Here is a 19,642-nt window from a genome sequence, read left to right as displayed (position 1 = left end):
ATACTTATATATAAATACATTCATGAATGTTTTTAATGAATGGATTTTATAATATAAATTGCAATGTGTAACATTTTACCATATTTAGTGCAACACTTTTATTTGTTCCCCACAAAATGTTTTTTTCACTAAATGTTTGGATTTCTAAAATTATTGTGCACTGATTTTTCTAGAATAACTTTTGCCACCGAATTATCCACTAACCTAGTGTATGATATATTTTTGTCATAGATTATGAATATACATATATATTTTCATATTTATAGTTTATTTTTCTTTATAATGAAGTAGTCTGTATTTAGTAAAGGACTTTATCTTCTTGCCAGAGTTTAATGTTGTTTTGTTACTTGTTACCAGGTGTCTGTGAAAACAAAACACGGGCATATAAAAGACTATAAATAGTTTTTAACGCGCACAGTAACTGAAATTTAAAACTGTTAAAAGAAAGGCTCAATAACTGTTGCACAGATATAATACACTACGCATCAATTTCTCTTCCCTTTGTGCTTTGCACTTTTTAATGCAAAGCGCTGCGTGCTGTGACTCCGTGTTGATTCATGAATGTTTTTAATGAATGGATTTTATAATAATACAAATAGCAATTTGTACCCACAAAATATTGTTTTTTCACTAAATGTTTGGATTTCTAAAATTATTGTGCACTGATTTTTCTAGAATAACTTTTGCCACCGAATTATCCACTAACCTAGTGTATGATATATTTTTGTCATAGATTATGAATATACATATATATTTTCATATTTATAGTTTATTTTTCTTTATAATGAAGTAGTCTGTATTTAGTAGATTGTGAAAGAATGATTATCAGTTCCACACACAGAGATATATAAATTCTACATTTATTTAAATGGGAAAAAAAAAAAAAACTTCACTGGTATCGGCCAATACTGAACCCTAGGTATCGGAATCGGAATCGGAGGTGAAAAAGGGGGATTGGAGCATCCCTACTAGCTATCAGCGGCAGCTGCTTTATGACTATCAGAATATTCTGGAAAGCAATAGCCAATCATCTGGAAAAATTATTCAGTGACATGACCTGAGGTAAAGTTACATGATTTGTGTGATGCTCAACTAGGAATTTATACGGTAAATGTGTAGCCTATGTCTTCTAACAGAATACATTTTTTACATGCAATTTGAAAATTGTATTTAAATACACATGAATTGATAATAGGGATATTCATCAGGGACCATTTTCATTCGCGCCAAAAAAAAATCTTAAATCTTCTCAAGACTCTGAACTCAAAATGAGCGAAACCACAGCAAAGGAAACAGGCCATCTCACCTTGTTGATATTTCCGGCTTGCTGGGTGTTGATGCCCATCTGTTGCGCCCCCTGTGTGAGTGTCTCTGCCAGGACATTCCCCGCTCCTCCTGGTGCTGCCGCCCCCGCTGCTCCTCCCGCCCCTACAGAAGCTGCCACCTGCATGCCGGCACCCTGGTACTGCATCCCCGGCGCTCCTCGACCGCGGCCTACAGAGCCGAGAGTCCCATTGATCACCTGACCTGGCTGTCCGGCCGCATTCTGTCCCATCATGCCGCTGTTCAGCATGGCCTGGTTAAATCCCGTGCCGAGTCCCATGCCAGCTGAGCCGGCGTTATTGCCCTGCATCCCGGGAGTGCCGCCTGGTTTCTGTGTTTGAGAGGGGTGGGAAGGGGAGCCCTGGCCCAGGGGACTCTTTCCAAGCCCACCCAGCTGAGGTCCGATGCCGCCGGGCTGCGGACTGGCCAAGTTCAACCCAGCGCTGCTTCCCGGCCGTAAGAGCTCGGAGAGCTGCTTGTGCTTGGCAGCAGCATCGGGGACCATGGGGCCGTGACTGCCTGTACCTGTAGCCCCGCCGTTAGAGGACATGGACATCATCCCCAGGTCTCCATTAGGTATCAGCTCATCTGGAAGATCGTTCTCCAGGTCATCCCAGGAAAGTGAACCCAACTCTGAGGAAACAAAGAGAGAGAGAAATTTAACTTTGTGTGTGATTATTTGTTCTCTTCTTGAGGTTGTGAGGTAGAGGTCTACACGGGTCCAAAAATTCGCACCCGAACCCGAAGAGACCCGTAAATGTGCTACACTGAACCGACCCGGACCCGTCTATTATTTTGAAAGTTGGACCCGGGCCCGTGCAGGCTGGACAACTGAACCATAGCTAAGGTTTATCCAAAAAAGTCGCTAGGTTTGTCAGTATGAATATTCTATGGAAAAAGTTCGCTAAAAGGGTCTGAAAGTTGCTAAATCTAGTGCCAAAGTCTAATAAACACCGGTATTCGGTATGAACCGGTATACCGCCCAGCACTACTTCCCCCCATCCCTAATATCATTAGCCAGGTTTCTATCCATGTATTTTTATGCAAATATTGGAAAATTGCATAAAATTTAATTCGATAATAAGATATGAACGTTTACCTAAAAACTCCAAGTCGTGCAAAACAAAAAAATATAAAAAATCATGTAACTTAATGCATTCATGACATGTCACAATTACTGTAATTATTAAAAATAAAATAAGTTTCAATAAAATTAAAAGAAAAAGAAAAAACAAGAAAAAATTGGCAGGAACATTTTAAGGAATGCCGCAAAACCTTAGGTTTTGTACTTATAAACAAATATTGGGAAATTGCATAACAATTAGTGGTTGGAAATTACCAAAATGCATTAAAAAAATGTGTATGATCACTTGAAATAGATACTTTTTTTCTGTAAGAGGACTCGCAGATTTAGTGTAATATTGTAATTTACTGTAATTTAATATATGTAATTTACTGTATAAATTAATTCTTTTAAAAATCATATTTTGTGTCCCATGTGTTTCTGATTGAAATATATAGAATAGTTATGAAATCAATAAATACATACATAATTAAAATTATGGTTTATTAAATATTTTTTCCAATAAAAAAAAAGGAACAACAAAAAAAAGGTTTCTACAACTTAACCTTGAAAATGGTGAATTTCGACTCCGCATTCCTGCAAAATAAATATACGGTCAACTCTGACTAAGGTCTATTAAGTTTCAGATTTTGTTATCATTGCCATGCATTATACGACTGATAGACTGCAACGGTTGGAGTTAAAAATCATCATATGTGTTCTACTGAAGAAACAAAGTCACCTACATCTTGGATGCCCTGGGGGTAAGCAGATAAACATCAAATTTTCATTTTTGGGTGAACTATCCCTTTAAGGGTCTAACGGAAGCTGTGGTTTAGACACCATAAATGCTGTGAGGGAAAACAGCAGAGAGAGAGAGTAGTAGTCTAAATCAATATGCCATCATGAGTCGATATGCCGCTGAGTCTGCTAACAGCTTTAATAAATCCACCTCATCTACTAAAACCTGCTAATGAACGACTGACACGTTACACACACACACACACACACACACACACACAGGAGTGTGTACGATACATCAGAACAGCTGGGAGGAAGGAGACGTTCTCAATCACCTCCGTGACAGTGAGACTAACGATAGCTGTTAGTAGGGCTGTGCAAAAAATCGAATGCGATTTTCATGCGCATCTCGTCAGTACACCCGCTCCTGTGATTAGTAGTAAATCTCCAGCACGTGCTTTCAGATGGAGCGGCATTTACTACACAGAGCCGTAGTTCACTGACAAGCTACACAAAATCGCGTTCAAAATCGGCAATGAATCGCCTGCGATTTTGTAATGATTACCATTAAGACTGTTTTGCATGCTGTTTTTATAAAATCACAGGCAGAATACAGTACATGCTACACACTAGTGAGGTTTAAGTGACAATGTAGTGTACTACTGTTTGCTACGTTTACCACTGAAGACTGTTTCATATGTTTCTTTTAATCGTAGGTAGTATATACAGCGCATACTGCCAATAGTATGCCAAACAGTAGTGGGGTCAAGTGACAATGTTTGTTACATTTACCACTGCCGATTGTTTCATATACTAGTTTTATAAAATCATAGGCAGTAAGCAGTACATACAGCACAGTATGCTGCACACTAGTGAGGTCAAGCGGCAATTTAGCATACTACCAATTGTTACGTTTACCACTGAAGACCATTTTACATGCCATTTTTTTTTATAAAATCACTAGTAGACAGTACATACTACATAGTATGATGCACTAGTGTGATCAAGTGACATTTACCACTGCACTGTTTTTAAATACTATTTCTAAAAAAAAAAACAAATCTGACAGTACTCACTACATACTGCATAGTATGCCACGCACTAGTGGACCAATTAATCAGTATTATTCAGCTTTAACAATTAGTTAAAATATTGAGTTACACATATTCTAACTAGTAAATGAAATAAATGAATAAATGAAATAAATAATAAATGAAAGGTAATCACTTCAGCTTTTGAAAATGTCAAACTGTCAAACTGAAAATGTTATAAGTATATAACTATTGTACAATTACAATTATGTTTTACAATACAAATAAATATATTTGGCACATAAAATGAGATGTCAGAGAGATTTTCTCATTCACCATTTAATTATCTGTAAGTAAAAGTAACTAACGGGCTGATGCATCATTCTGCCTAGTATCTCCTTTGCATGTCATATCGATATGGAACAAAGTGATAAGACATTTTATTTTTGGATTAATTAGTTTATTCATAACATAATCTCTCTTAAAACACCTTATAGGATTATAACAATCAAAACAGTCCTGAGCTAGATTAAGCTTTGATCTCTGAAAACCAAACTATCACTTAAATGTAAAAATGTTTGCATTCACTAATAAAAAGATTTTATCATTAGCTAGCTCCACACTGGACAGCTGCTTAATAACAGAAAATCAAGCTATAATTCTAAAGGCCGGGTGTACTTCACATTCCGCGCACCGCTTCGTCTCGCGCACTAGGGCTGAACGATTAATTGCATTTGCGATAATATCGCGATATGAAAAATTTTGATTTTTCAATCGCAGAGGCTGCGATTACACGGTCACGTGACAGGCGAGAGTAAAGAGGTGTGTTCGACTTGAAGATCAGATCGGTAATCTATCTAATAGTGTGTTGGTCATACTATACAATGATTTATAGCTTGTCTTTGTTGAATAATACAGAACATAAAGAGCTTAAAAAAAAAAATTGCATATTAAATCGCAATCGCAATATTGGTAAAAAAAAAAATCGCAATTAGATTATTTTCCAAAATCGTTCAGCCCTATCGCGCACAGCCGCGTCCGCACAGCTTTCAAAGTATACTCAACTAGGGTTGTGTCGATAGACGATAGTATCGCATATCGACGATAGCCAAAGATATCGCCTGTGGCTTATGCCTTTGATGATAACAAGACGATTACTATTATTATTTTTATTATTAGGCTAATATTAATATTTAATTAATATTAGGACTTATTTGTTCACATGCTATTATTAGAAAATCACAGGTAGTATATGGTACATATTAGGGCTGAAACGATTAGTCGACAATAAAAAATTGTCGACAAATATTTTTGTTGTCGAGTAGTTTGATCTCATATGACCTAATGCAGTGTTTCCCAACCGGGGTGTAAAAAAATCATTTTTTAATATTTTTAAATTGCTAAAATGTTCAAAAAAGCATCTATTATATAATATCCATTTCTGATCTCGCAAATAATTAGAAATGCACCGAAATTCCGGCTGCCGAAAATTAGTTCACCGCTCAGGTTTCACTTTCACGTGGTGTGACACTCTGCGTATTATCCCGCTCTATGCGTGTGTGCTCCGCTCAGCGCTCCACTCATTTACCATTCATTAAAGCCCTGCATGGGCCTCAAATATAGTCCCTAGCCCGGCCCTGGCCCGTCTTTTTTTTCCCCCTTCTCCCAAAACAGCTTATACTACTGTTTCAGCTATTATAATAGTTCAGTTTTGTATGTAATGGCAAAGTTATTATATTTTGTTTAGTTTTTTATTAAGTTATTTTAGAAAAACATTTGGAGCATTTTTTGTTCGTTAAATATAAGTTTTTGTTTTTTTAAGTAACGACCAAGCGGCCAGCGGAAGACAGTGAGCCTTATGTTTGATCAATTTAGCCTTCTCAAATCATCACGACTTGCCTAAAATAAAATCTATAGATATAAAACAGTTCCAGCATATAACAATGTTTAAACGTTAAACCTAGATAAATGTGCGCTATATCCAATAGTTTGCGCGTTGAGTGGAAGCTAAAGCGTGCTTTGCAGGACATGGAGGCGATAGCGCAATCACTTGCATTTTTTTCAGTGGATACACCATTTTTGCTCATAAAGGTAAGAGTAATACATCATTCATAACTGTAAAGGGTCTACTTTTATTTGTGTGCACTCACAATATCAACAAAACGTTGTGCTCGGTCTCGTGTTGTTTCCACTAGCGCGGCAATATTTTTTTCATTACTAATTGATGGATGTCTAAAATATAAAAATAAGGAGAAGCCTAAAACAGGCCCGAGGCCCGGCCCACATCTGACATGAAAATTGGCCCGGCCCGAGGGGCGTAAAAAAGTTGTGGCCCGTCGGGCCCGGGCTGAAATGCAGGGCTCTACCGTTCATAATAGTATGTATAACTCAATATTTTAACTAATTGCAAAAGATGAATAATCAAAAAATGCCTACTGATTAATCAGCGGAATAATCGATGATTAGTCGATTAATCGGTCTAATCGTTAGATTAATCGATTATCAAAATAATCGTTTGTTGCAGCCCTAGTGCATACTGCATACTTTACTGTACACTAGTGAGGTCAAGAGACAATGTAGCATACTACTCTTTGTATTATTTATCACTGCAGACTTTCATATAGACATTTTTATAAAATCACAGACAGTATACAGTATGTACATAGTATGCTGCACACTAGTAAAGACAAGCGACAAAGTAGTGTACAACTGTTTGAAACATTTACTGTTGAAGACTGTTTCACATACTATTTTAGAAAATGGCAGGCAGTAAATACTGTTCAGTATGCCATACACTAGTGTGGCAAATGACTACGTTTGTAATATTTACTGTAGCATACCATTTCACAAGCTATTTCTAGATAAAATAGTAGGCAGAACACAGTATATACTACACAGTATTTCACACACTAGTTTCCCATTCTGAAAGTAGCCTATATTTTGGCAGCCCTGAAATCTTGGTCAATTTCTCAACGGTATTTCCCAGAACAACATTGACATGTGCTTTTTTTTGGCATAAATGTAATTTATTCTGAAGCAATAGTCTCATCAGTGCTCTAACCGATCTTACTTTAATCAGCATATTTGTGATATTTGCCTTAAATTGATTTCTAGGACACTTTTTAGCTTTATGAAGGGCAATATTTTCCTAACCTTATTAAATGTACGTGTCATCATTTACCTCAAATTCTTACATTTTATCAATACATTCAGTTAGAATAATAAGACACTGTATGGATGATACCATTTAAATGTAATCAGTATCAACAAACTATCTTTCCACTGCAGAGGAAACACAGAAGCTGCATCAAAAGTGCCATTTAGACGTATTTATTCATACGGTTTAATGAAGATAAGAGGTTCCATAAATGCATTTACACTGTAAAACTGCAAATGCATAAATAATGTTAAAAGATTATTGTATTACTTTTTTAACATACAAATATGAAATGTTGGAAAAATACAATGATACTTTTAAATATGAAACCAAACCACCAGTAGGTGGCAGCAAGTCAGTGTCTTAATGAGCAAGTCATTGACTGTTTTTATGAATGGCTCACTGAATCATTGACTCATCCGATTCGTGCAAAAATGCTGAATCATTCAGTGACGAAACACTGTTGTGTGTTACTCAGAGATGCACGACTGCTCTGCTGTGGCTTTGCTTAGAACTATTTCCGTTAGCGAAATGGAGCAAAAACGGTCAATAATGTGTCTAAAATTTAAGTCAGTTCATATTAAAGCTGTAGTCCGTAAGTTTTTGCCTCTTTGTCGCCATATCTGTTTGAAACCTACAACTGCCGTTATTTGCAGAATTTTCATCTTTAGCCCTATTCGCACAGGATTAGTTTTACCTGGTGACCTCTAGTCATTTGTAATAATTGTGGAGGTTGTCTGTGATCATAATCCCGTGTGAATCGGCCATGTCTGTAATTTGTAAAGCAAAACTTCCCCCACAAATGACCTACCGTATTTCGTCGAACACCGAGGTCCTGTGACAATATTAGTCCCGTGCGAATCGGCATCTCTGTGATTTGGCCAGGATTTGGCGGGGTCGTATATACATTTTTCAAGGTTTTTGTTTCATGTGCACCTTTTTATCCATCTTTCGCGAAGAATGGAGGCTGCGTTGGAGTGTTTTCATAGTATTTTGGGTGCAGGGTCATATCGCTATACAGGAGCGTTTCTAGGATTTCATCCACAGGCGGGCTGAGCACTCAGACAGACTAGCCTATTAGATACAAATTACCTAAATTGTATGGAGTAAATATACACAAATATCCATTAAAGCTACAGAAGTTACTTAGTTAAGAGCAGTGAGTGATTCTTTCTTTTTCTCTTATTGTTTGTTGGGCTGTAGCTTGGGATGGGTATCGTTTACATTTTATCGATACTATTTGGTGCAAAAAAATATGTGAAATTTTTAAACAGTTGCGAATGCGCCACACGGAATTCAGATGTGTGTGTGTGTGTGTGTGGGGGGGTTCATTTCTAAATCACACGAGGTCCCCAGATAATACCAATCCCGTGCGAATAGGGCTTTTGCGTGGGTTGTGCATAAGCACGGATCCTCAGCGCGGATGAATCTAATGTTTTGAGAGTATGTATGGCACACCACGCTTGTGTGGATACTGTACTTCATAATCACAGATTCTACGTCTTGGAAGTTTAACCAAAATAAGCAAAAAAGAATTTCCACCGGAAAATGTCATCTGAACAAGTAACATGTCTGCCACTTTTGCTCTGATCAACTGAGGGAAAAAAATCATGACAATAAATCGTGCTACCAATGGTGATTAAATCTAACAATCGCTTAGCTCATATCATAGCAAAACGAGAAAACAAAGCACAACAAAGGAAACTCCATGACTGTATGGATTACGCGAACAAGTGTGCTACTGTTGCCTAATTACCCAATGAACCACTGAAATGTCTTACCTGTCCAGCAGAAAAAAAGCAGTCTCTGCGTCCGTTTTAAACCCCTTCAAACACGGAGTTCAAGCCACCTTTTCAAAAACCTTGCCGATATTTATTCTTACAAGGGCCCAGTTGCATTCTCTTTTTTTCTGTAGCCACTCCGCAGTCCGAAGTCTTTTGGTTTTGACTACGGGTGAATCTCCAATTGTCACTGATGATTGTCGTTTGGACCTTTCTGGATTACAATCTGCCATCAAAATGATAAATTTAATTATTCCAGCTGCTGTGAGAAAAGGCTATAAATGATCCGCCACCTGCAGCATCCTCACGTGCGATATAGCATACTGGCCGTGACTCCTTCTTTATGTTTACAGACGTGATGTAATGATGCAAAGATGAATGGTGGCAAGCTATATCATGTATTATATAGAATATTTATCTTTTTTTCTACCGCAGTATGTTTGTTCATGTTTATATCTTTGTGTGTGCTGTTGCGCTTATTAATTTAGATTTCTCCACGAGTCAGACAGGCTGTGCAAGCCTCAACTGACGAGACCTTGATACTGTCAATACATTATCTGTTATCAGTCCCGTTTACACTGAAAGTAATAAAATCAGAATCATTCCCGCCAAACTGTCGGTGCTGTCCTGTTTATTATTGACATTTTAATCATGTTACTTGTCCGGTCAGGCAAGTACAATTCTCTTTCACTTGCCCCTTCACAAAATCCACTTATCCCGGACAAGCGTTAACGGCGAGCTCTGATTGTGCATCTATCCGCGGCTCTGATTGAGATGCAGCACGGGTAGCACTGAGGTCACACCAGTTCGAGAGTAAACACAGACACGCTGCCAGACACAGCAGGTGCTAAACACGAGGGAGGCAGGAGTAGGGATCATCCCTTTTCTTTCGCTCTCTCACGGGGCGGCTCGCTGTTTAATGATCCACATCACGGAGCCAGACTCGTACACATGCTCACTTACACACTCAGATATCTAGTGCCAACGTCCCGCCCTCTCCGAGCTTGGAGCAGAGCCAAAATGCAAAGCAACGTACACATTCGGAAGCACCTTGGAGTCTCGAGTCCCAACGGGGATCCAGATTTCTCCCTCCATCACCGCACTGAAGCTTGTTATAGTGGGTCTGGCAGCAGGCTATAAATAGTCTCTTCGCACAGCAGCAGACCACAGCTGTCGTTCCCAGCGTCTGAAAGATTGCGGGCCGTCTGATCTGGGACAGGTGTGCCTCGCCTGGGATTTCACTCGGATGGGGAGGATAGCAACGGATACATATAAACCAAGACTTTTAGCTCAGCTATCCATCTCTGTCACTTTCAGTCGCTCCCTAAATCCTACATTTCAATCTCAACATAATGATATTCAATTGTTTACGCCATGGGATGTTAAAGGGGCTGTTTATTAAAAAATGTACATTCTGTCATAATTTACCCATGTTGTTCCAAATTCATTCTAAATCTGATTTCATTAGGGTTCATTTGGGCATTTCTCAGTTATAATATCGATTTTGATACTACAATAGCACAATTAATATTTATATTCAGTAAGGACGCATAACATTTATTACAAGAGACAAATAGAGAATAAATTAGATTTTAAAATATATTCAAATAAAAAAACAGCTATTTTAAATTGTAATGATATTTCAAAATATTACTCTATTTTTTATCAAATAAATGCAGCAGTGGTGAGCATAAGAGATTTCTTTCAACAGAGAGAATTAAAAAATTGATTAAAAATTATACCAACCTCAAACTATTGAACATTAATAAAGAAATACTCTCTCAGCAAATGCTGTAAATAAATAGGGATCTCTCTAACTTTGTACATTACAAAAATATTAATTTTAAAAATGAACAACAGAGCCCACTAAACAACTAAACAAAAATAATAAGTCAACAACCACAAACTGCTCTCCAGATACTAACTGAAATTTCAATTGCATTTCATGTGTAAAATGTAGTATTATAATGTGTAAAATCGTTATAAAACTATAAACTCATGAACACAAGCAATGATGTGGTCAAATGTGGTTTAGGAAACACTGGCATAGATTAAAACACTTGGGATTTTAAGAATCGACATCAAGAATGAAGATCATAAAAATCTATATTTTTAGCCAGCCCTACTTTATGTCCTAAGAACAGCAGAACAACAAACGGTGAATCAGGATTTGAAGATGATACTGTATATCCTTATAATTCCTTCTCGGGTTTAGGAGTGTTTGCACACAAAAGACTGCGAGCACGTGCTGGCTCTGAGCAGCAGACCGGGTTCAGGTTTCACAAGGCTTTTTAGGCCAGACCTGCTGCTGATAGACAACAGTGGAGTGGACAGAGAGAACTCTTGGCACCGTTGTGGAAGGTTAACACAGGGCTGGTTTGGTCACAAGGCTTACCACTAAAAGTTTTTATAGGTCTGAATCCCATCTTTTAAAAGTGTGATGTTTCCTGCTTTATATCCCAGCTCACAAACACTGCATTCTCTGTTTCGAACCAAATCCCTGCTTTGGTATGAAAATGCTCTTCACTGACAAAGTTCAGAATTTTGCATTCATCTCTTTAGGTTACTTGATTAGCAATTTCTCAATTAGCACATTTCGGAGACTAAAATATTTAGTTTTCAGCTGAAATATGCCAAAATTAGCATATATGTAGAATAAGACAAGTAGTTTTGTTTAAATTCAAAATTGTAAATCTTCTATAGTCAATTTATAAAAAAATATCTTCTGAAAAATATAAAATTAATAGATTTTGTTGTTTTTCCAAAAAAAAAAAGTATATTTGGCCCAGCGAGTTCAGAATTTTTGGTTTCTGCCAATATTTTTCATTTTGGTGCATCACCAATTTTTATGATTTTTAGCTTTAGAGGTATTATTTTAAAACAGACTATTTAAAGAAGCAAATGGAAACAAAATCAACGGTTCAAAGACATAAATATAAAAGAGAGGAGAGCAATGCCACACATTTTGCCGCCTTCTCCTGCGCCGTCGTTACTAAGCAACGGGGTAAACAGCTGCTGGCTTGATGACGCAAACGAACCGATTTTTGCCGTGTTCACACAGAAGGCACTTTGGCAATTTTCCAGGATAAATGCGCTGTGTGGGAGGGGCTTATGTTACCCATGTTATCAGTTTGTAATCGTATTGAAAAGCCCTCATGTAAACACCTCAATCGATCCAACTGAGCTCAATCAAAATTAAAAGTTCAATCAGATTGAAACGGGTGGTGTAGATCTTAAATAATCTTATCAACTGGAAAAAAAGTAAGCATGTAAACATGTGAATACAATCTTCTCAATCGGATAACAGTGCGTATGACCCATATGTTTACCAGAGACATTTTTAATAAACTTTGGTTTACGTATGCTTTTTGTCTTACAAACATGCATATGTTTATCATTGTCGTACAATTCAGTGGAGAAGACTGAATATTTACTATATATTTGCACAAAAAAAGCTCTTCTGAGCTTTACCAAGTTTTCCTATTAGATATGTCATGTCAGCAAAGCAAAAATGACAATTATTCTTATGATAGCTTCTGCAACATTATCGCAAAAGCTTTCTTCCAGTTTTGAACGCGGTGACTGGGCACTGCACATGCGTTGAATTTTTGATTGGAATACATTAGTGTATGAAAACGTAAACTAAATTGAGAGTCGGATTGCAAAGTTTAGGGTTGATAACAGAACTTTTCAGAATACAAATTCCCAAACTTTCTACAATACGAAATACGAACTGCATACTTCACTATTCTAGAAAACCATAATCACATCACTACTAAGAGGTCGACCGATAGTGGATTTTACGATACGATAGTTAGGTTGGACCACACTGGCCGATACAGATTAATCAACTGATAGTTAAAAAAAAAAAAACAGTACTGAACCATACTTTGTACATGAATAAAATTATTAATATTAAATATTAATTAGTTCATTAACTAATGTTAACAGAAGCAACTTCAAAATTTAAAAATTTTTTAATAGATGTTGAAATGTACACACTCTAGATGGCCATCTTTAAATATCTAGACATAAAATTGAAATTACATACATATGGATATTGTATATTCTCACAGTGTAATTGCTTCTATTCTAGAACACGTGATGATTATCTAATCAAAATAACAAAATATGGCAGTCGTACACCGGGCAAAAAGCGCAGCGTCACGTCTAGGACTAGTGGGTATCAGGAATCACACACAGCGGACGCGTCACATTCAGTTCAAGCGGTGGTCTAAAACAGTTTATTTAATCACCAAACGGGTAAAAGTTCACTTCAAGAATGATCAAAAAAGTGGCATAGATGAGTTTGAAGTTTGGTGTTTAAAAAAACAAAAAAAAACAAGAGCAAAACGGAAAGAAAAAGTGTGATCTATATTACAGCTCTCTATATGAAGCATACAGACTTTATTGAAGCCACAGAAAGACAAACAATTTTACAGCCTAGGATGAAGTCATTATGTACATTAACAATGATTTAGGACAAATATAATGTAATTTAATGGAAAAGTCAGCCTCATGTGTCAAAACAAACAGCCAGAGTACTGTATAACTGTATAATCAGCCACTCCAGCAACAGACGCAACCCGGAAAAAACTATCAGCATGGATTTGTGCAGATAGCCGATAGTTCCAGCAATCAACTATCGGTGCCAATTAATCGGCAAAACGATACATCAGTTGACCTCTAATCACTACAGGCATTATACCCGCATTGCTCAAGTCCAAAAGCAACTGGAATCGTTCAGCCCGATGGTGGAAAAACACTTCCTGAAACAAATTACACACTTCACCTGTCAAAATAAAAATATATCATGAAGTAATATAGCCTGAACGCACGCAGGCAAATGGATGCTGTAGCGTGTGATGGTCCAACAAGCACTACTTTGTGAATGAACAGCACAGAAGCTAGAGAAACAGGTCTCTACAGGTGCAACAAGACTTCTCGGCTATTAAACCGAGAGCTCAAGTTTACTTACAAACACACTAGCTGCCTGCGGACATAGATAATCAGACATGCATTAGGCTACATGCTGATCAGTATAAAGGAGGGGATGCTGAACTTTATACAACCTGTACGTGCCGAGTTTTTAACACATTTGAGATCTAGTCATCGCACGCATGATGCAAATCTGTAGCATGCACACTGTGATGGCCACTACAGCCATTTATGTGGTTAATGACAGCTGAGGTGATGCTTCAAACGGGCCTAAAAGTAACAGGTTTACAAGCTATTACAACAGAGTGCTCTTCTAACTTGGCGACACAGCAAATACCAAACACTTGGTTAACTAGTCTAAGCACACAATTATCAACTATTTTGACTAGCAAGCTCAGAAACAGCAGAACTGCATGTCTCTGAACTCGGTCTGGTTTGTGTTTATGTTCATAATTTGAGCAAAATTCATCCCACTGAACAAAGCAGGAGTGCTTGCCACATTTGAGACAAACTGAAAGACTTTTGCGCACTCACAAAGTGCTAATTTGGCTTTTCGAGTGGCCAGCCATGCACTTTTAATATCTTAAAAGTCTCAAAAGTGCACTCAATAAGTTTTTGTCTTATGTTTAGACAGATTCATGTTTACGACACGGTTGGTCATGTGACCTCAATAGCGGCGCCCATGAAAGGGCGACCCGCTCCATGTAAAACAAAAACGCTTTTTCTATAAAACTGCTATGAATATTCGCTTTATGAGAGATTAACATTTCTCAAAAGTGCTTTTAACAAAAGCTAGCAAACGCATGGTTGCCGATAAAACATTTTATTTTTTTGTTTTTAAAAAAAGGGTCTAAATGCAAATGGTGAAACTTACTAACGTGTGAACTACCTAGTAAGCAATAATAACTGCGTGCACATTTATAACCGTATCATAGCGACCATAAACTAAAACTTTCGCTTTCAGAAACTGTCCCGGGACATTCGCGTGGACCTGTCGCTTTCTTTCCTGCACTTTCAGCTGGAACTCTTTTCAACGTGATGATCTGAAAGATGAATGCGATGATGACCAGACTGATGCAATGCGTAACAAAAATGTCATCTGGTTCTATTAGATGGACAGCAGTTGCATTTTTACATGCACAAAAGTTTGATCGATAACTATTACTTGATTCCCTAAACTTTGGATGCAATATACATTATATCCAAACAGTACATTGGTGGAGATTATACCTGTTATTATTTATTCACCCTCGTGTATGAAAAAAGTCGTACGACTGACTTCTGTAAAGCACAAAATATCAGTCAGCGTTCACTCACACTGTATGGGAAAACACGCAATGAAAGCTCGCTTCTCTTGTACTGTCATACGAGTTTTGAACAACATGAGGGCGACTAGATGGTTTAATTTCGGGGTGAAGTAAGCGACCTGTGAAGCCGACTGGATCGACTGTCTCTGGACTCATTTGGCAGCTGCGTGAATAAAGGTGTTACAGTGCTTCACAAGAGTTTATCAGAAGAGTATTTTGCAGGTTTGGGATCAGGCCTGCTGGACTTTTACCTGAAGCGTCTGGAGCAGGTGCCGTCAGCTTCGCTCGCTTCGCGCTTGGAGGGCCACTTTCGAGCACATTCTCAGCCATTGCGATTAAAATTAGCTTCTGGCCGAATGTCGTGGGGGAAAATTCAAAGTGAAGGATCCTTTCGTCAGAAAAACAGATGTTACCTACTTTTGAAAGACGTGGGGAGTGTGGAGCGGCTCGGCGGAGAATTTTCTCAAAAAAGCAGCAACAGCGCCCCGCGTCGCCACCACCATTCACCCCATGATAATCCAACACCCAACACCCACATTATCATCGTTATATTACCGAGAGAAAACGCCTCCTTTCCGCGAATTCAACGTTAAATCCCAAATAAAATATCCACAGGAGTCCTCGCGCGCGAGCGTCGTTAATTTTGCAACGGCACGCGATCCATTTTCTGACGTCAATTTTTTTCCGTGCAAAAATCGTCTGGCTCCGTGTAAAAATGCACGGTTGCATAAAAATGAGATCTTTTTGCAAAATAGTCTCCTCGGCGCTGTCTGTCCTCCAAAAGCGTCCGGTAAACAATAACCGCTCGGAGCGAAATACGGACGCAAGCGCCGCTCTGAAGGGGAAATTAGATATACGAGGGTTTTGTGGCCGACGAACGCCGATTAAATCCAGGATTTTTCGCCAAAAATTCCTTCGCGGCGATATAAAGGTGTCATTGTCCGCTGAACGGTGTCGTCAAAGCTCGATTTCGATGCTCCGTGTCCAAAAATAAAAAATAGTGCTCTATCGAAATCCTGATTCCGAGCCCATACAAGATGGCGGCTGTTGATTCCTTCGATACAAAAAGTTTTTTTTTTCTTTTTCCAGATAGACGGAGCCGAGGGGGAGGAGGAGCGCGAGCGCGAGCGCAATCACGCCCTACGTCAAACCTGCTGTCAGCGCGCGAAGCGGCCGCTGGAGGCGCTAGACGATCACAAATCTGCACTGGACCGTCATCTACGCATCGGGAATTGTTACTTACGTCGAAGACTAAATCGTATTGGGACGGAAATAGTTTAGCATTTTAGCCAATATTATAGTTTGCTTTAAAACAAGTTGTTGAGAAGCAGTGCAAATTAACTTAAAATATAAAACGTACATCTTTATATTCGGATAGTTTATGACTAGAAGGTTTTTTTTTTTTTTGTCTTAAATTATATTCTGACCCTCATAAAACACATCTCTTCTGATATTTTCCATTTAAAACATTCATAAGTAACGGTTAATCATGATTTAAATCACCATTATAAAAAAAAAAACATCAATTTCTTCCACACATAAAACAGACACATGCCGCTTCTGGTATATTTTCATTGTTTCTCTACTCTCGAAATCTGGCACATGCACATGTATTATCAACTTTGAAACATAAAAATCAAATACAACAATACATGATATGTACATACAAAGTGAGTGCACTGTGCAAATGTATACAGATTATGCTTTTTGCCTGAATATAGCGGCTAATAAATCAATACCCGCTGTGTTTCATGTGCATAAGAACAAATTATTGAAGAACATGTGCTGCTGGGAAAAAAAACAACAACAACAACAAAAATATCTTGCCCACATTCCACAGCTCTGTCTTGCAGCTTCTGCCCACACTATTAAAATTCTTTGGTATACACATTCCCATATATGGCACAAAAATAATTAATACACAGTTAATACAAGCATGTGAAGTCATATTTAAGGGCACATTTTTAACACTCTTGAGCACCAAAACAAATTTGCAGATTTGCACTCAAAATATTTCTCAACCAATTAAGATTTGTTCAAATGTATACAAAACAAAACTGTGAGGCAGTGTAATTCACGTGACAATGGCAAAAAAAATTTAAAATAAAAACAACATGATTCTCCAAACTGAAATCAATCCTTGATTTTCGAAACTAAAATGCAGAAAACCTACAAGTACGCGGGCAGTGGTGAGAAAGTGGGAACAATCACATAAAACAAGATTAAATTCACACTTTTCCATTTTAGTTCATTTAAAATATCATAGAACTTTAGTAGAATTGAATCGGAGGCACTTTTCAAGAGTTTAGGCCTTAGGTGCTTGTTACGTTAGGGGAAACTGGGCGGCCCGCATGGACGTAAAGACCCATTTCTCCTTGCTTTAAGTGGCTCCCTTTCATAAATATGCCCTTTTGATATTAGGCTCTGTGGCTGCACACAGATTCATGCACAGCCCCAATAAATACAAATGCATTTAATACAAAACCACATACATTATGCACAATTAATTATAATTCAATACTGTCAGCACTGGGCTTCTTTAGCCAATGGAGTGATACAATAACTCAAAGGTGAATGTGTTAGCTGGAAAGCAGTGCACCATAAAACAATTAACAGCAAAATCAAATCCCTTTTCCATCCCGAAAAGTTTCATTTAAAGATACACAGTGTACTTTTTTTTTTTTAAAGGCTGGAATTATAATTCACATCAAAGAGGAAATAATAATATGATACAAAAACATAAAATTGCAGGTGTTCTGAAAGCTGCGGCATCAAAAGACACACTGATAGTTTGACTCTGACACAACCTGGTATTACAATTGAGGGAAAAAAATAAAAAATAAAAAAAATGAATGAACAAAAAGGCACTGGATTTTTTTTTCCATTTTTGAGAACAAATTAGTGATCGCTCTGTAAACAGAAATAAAGAAAGAAATCTGTCCTCCTCAAACCTCAGAGCCAAGCTTATTCACTATACATGATGGCAGAGGATACAGATCCAACCGGTGTGGACTAATAAAGGACTTGCTTTGAGAGACTAAAATTGCTTTGCTTGACTGATGATTGAAATGTAAGACACATCGCGAGATATACTGCAGATTATTCTCTAGTGTTCTGAACTCATCAGCAACAAAAAAATCAGTTAAAGAAAAGCAGATCTCTGCACAAATGTCGAAAAAAAAATGTGAAGAGCTGCTGTCAAAATCTCAACAGAATTCACACTCAAAAAACTATCAGATACAAATCTTTTTTAAAAAGTAGGCAGAAATAAATGCATTATAACAAAATTGCAAGCCGCTCGCCAAATATAGCAACACAAGAACCTTCTTCCTCAAGGCCATGGAGTGAACAGGTATCTCAAGTGCAGTGTGATCAACAAAAACTAGAGCAATACCAACTCCGACTCTGCTGGCATGATCACAGTGAAAAATAACTGATTCGAATATGAAAAAGTTTGAGGCACTGAATGAAATGAATTAAAATGCACTGATAAACAATTCATACAAAATCTGTTCAACTGAACACTTCATTGAAGGCTTCGCTGGCTGAAGTTTACTGGATATATTTAGGGAAAAACACAGTGGCACTCGTTCTGTGTTAAGATCCTTAAATACGGTCAAGTGCCATGCTGAAAAAATTGATTTATTAATTTAATTTGGAATCCTGTAGGACATTCCCTCAGGCAATGAGAAACACTAAATTGTGGGGCTAAATTTTATGCAAAAAAATGCACTGAACCTCCAAACACAGCATGTTTTCAACAAACATTATACTCTGAATATCCCAATGCATTACAATCATCGGCCCTTGTGTCCTCTAATGAAGGGGAGAGAGCGCACAGCATGGTTTCTGCCATCCTTCTTGATTGCGATTCAAAAAATAAGGCTGACTGTGCTGTTTTTCCTCATTTTATGAGTTTAGGGTGCTATTGTGCGTGAGACATTTTACCTCCCATTGATAAAAGCTACATTGTTTCCTGCCATATATACTGGATATTAATATGAGCATTGTGGACAGAAGTGCTGGAAGCCCATCTTTATCCATCCGCCCTTGCCTTGGTTTTATTGTAATGTGATATAGGTGACTGCCTACATAGTAGAGCAGTGAAACTAATATACTGCATATTCATTATAATAACCTTAAAACATTATCCTGTAATCCTGTTTCTAATTAGCAACTGGCTTGTTTTTGATTATTTTGTCTCAAAGAGAAAGAAATACTGAAATAAATGAAAAAATGAATATGGCATTAGAGGTGTAATACATTACAAAAAACAGCATTTTTCACTGTCCACATCTTTT

General features: G+C 37.7%; 1 protein-coding gene across 2 annotated transcripts in view; it reads right to left on the bottom strand.

The window, feature by feature from the left end:
• The window catches only part of LOC107742089 (CREB-binding protein-like), a 54,556-nt gene extending 34,967 nt beyond the window's left edge, over nt 1–19,589 (bottom strand). For both annotated transcript variants that reach the window (XM_016554956.1, XM_016554957.1), the window contains exons 1-2: nt 15,593–19,589; nt 1,307–1,956 (exon numbers count right to left, since the gene is read on the bottom strand). In XM_016554956.1, the coding sequence (XP_016410442.1) occupies nt 1,307–1,956; nt 15,593–15,671 (729 nt within the window). In that variant the 5' untranslated portion in view covers nt 15,672–19,589. The remainder of the gene's footprint in view (nt 1–1,306; nt 1,957–15,592) is intronic.
• Nucleotides 19,590–19,642: the final 53 nt, after the last annotated feature.

Source organism: Sinocyclocheilus rhinocerous, unplaced genomic scaffold (genome assembly GCF_001515625.1).
Source record: "Sinocyclocheilus rhinocerous isolate Xijiao unplaced genomic scaffold, SAMN03320098_v1.1 scaffold2873, whole genome shotgun sequence".
NCBI lineage: Eukaryota > Metazoa > Chordata > Actinopteri > Cypriniformes > Cyprinidae > Sinocyclocheilus > Sinocyclocheilus rhinocerous.
Note: the sequence above shows the minus strand (reverse complement) of the source record. Positions and strands in the feature narration are given on the sequence as shown.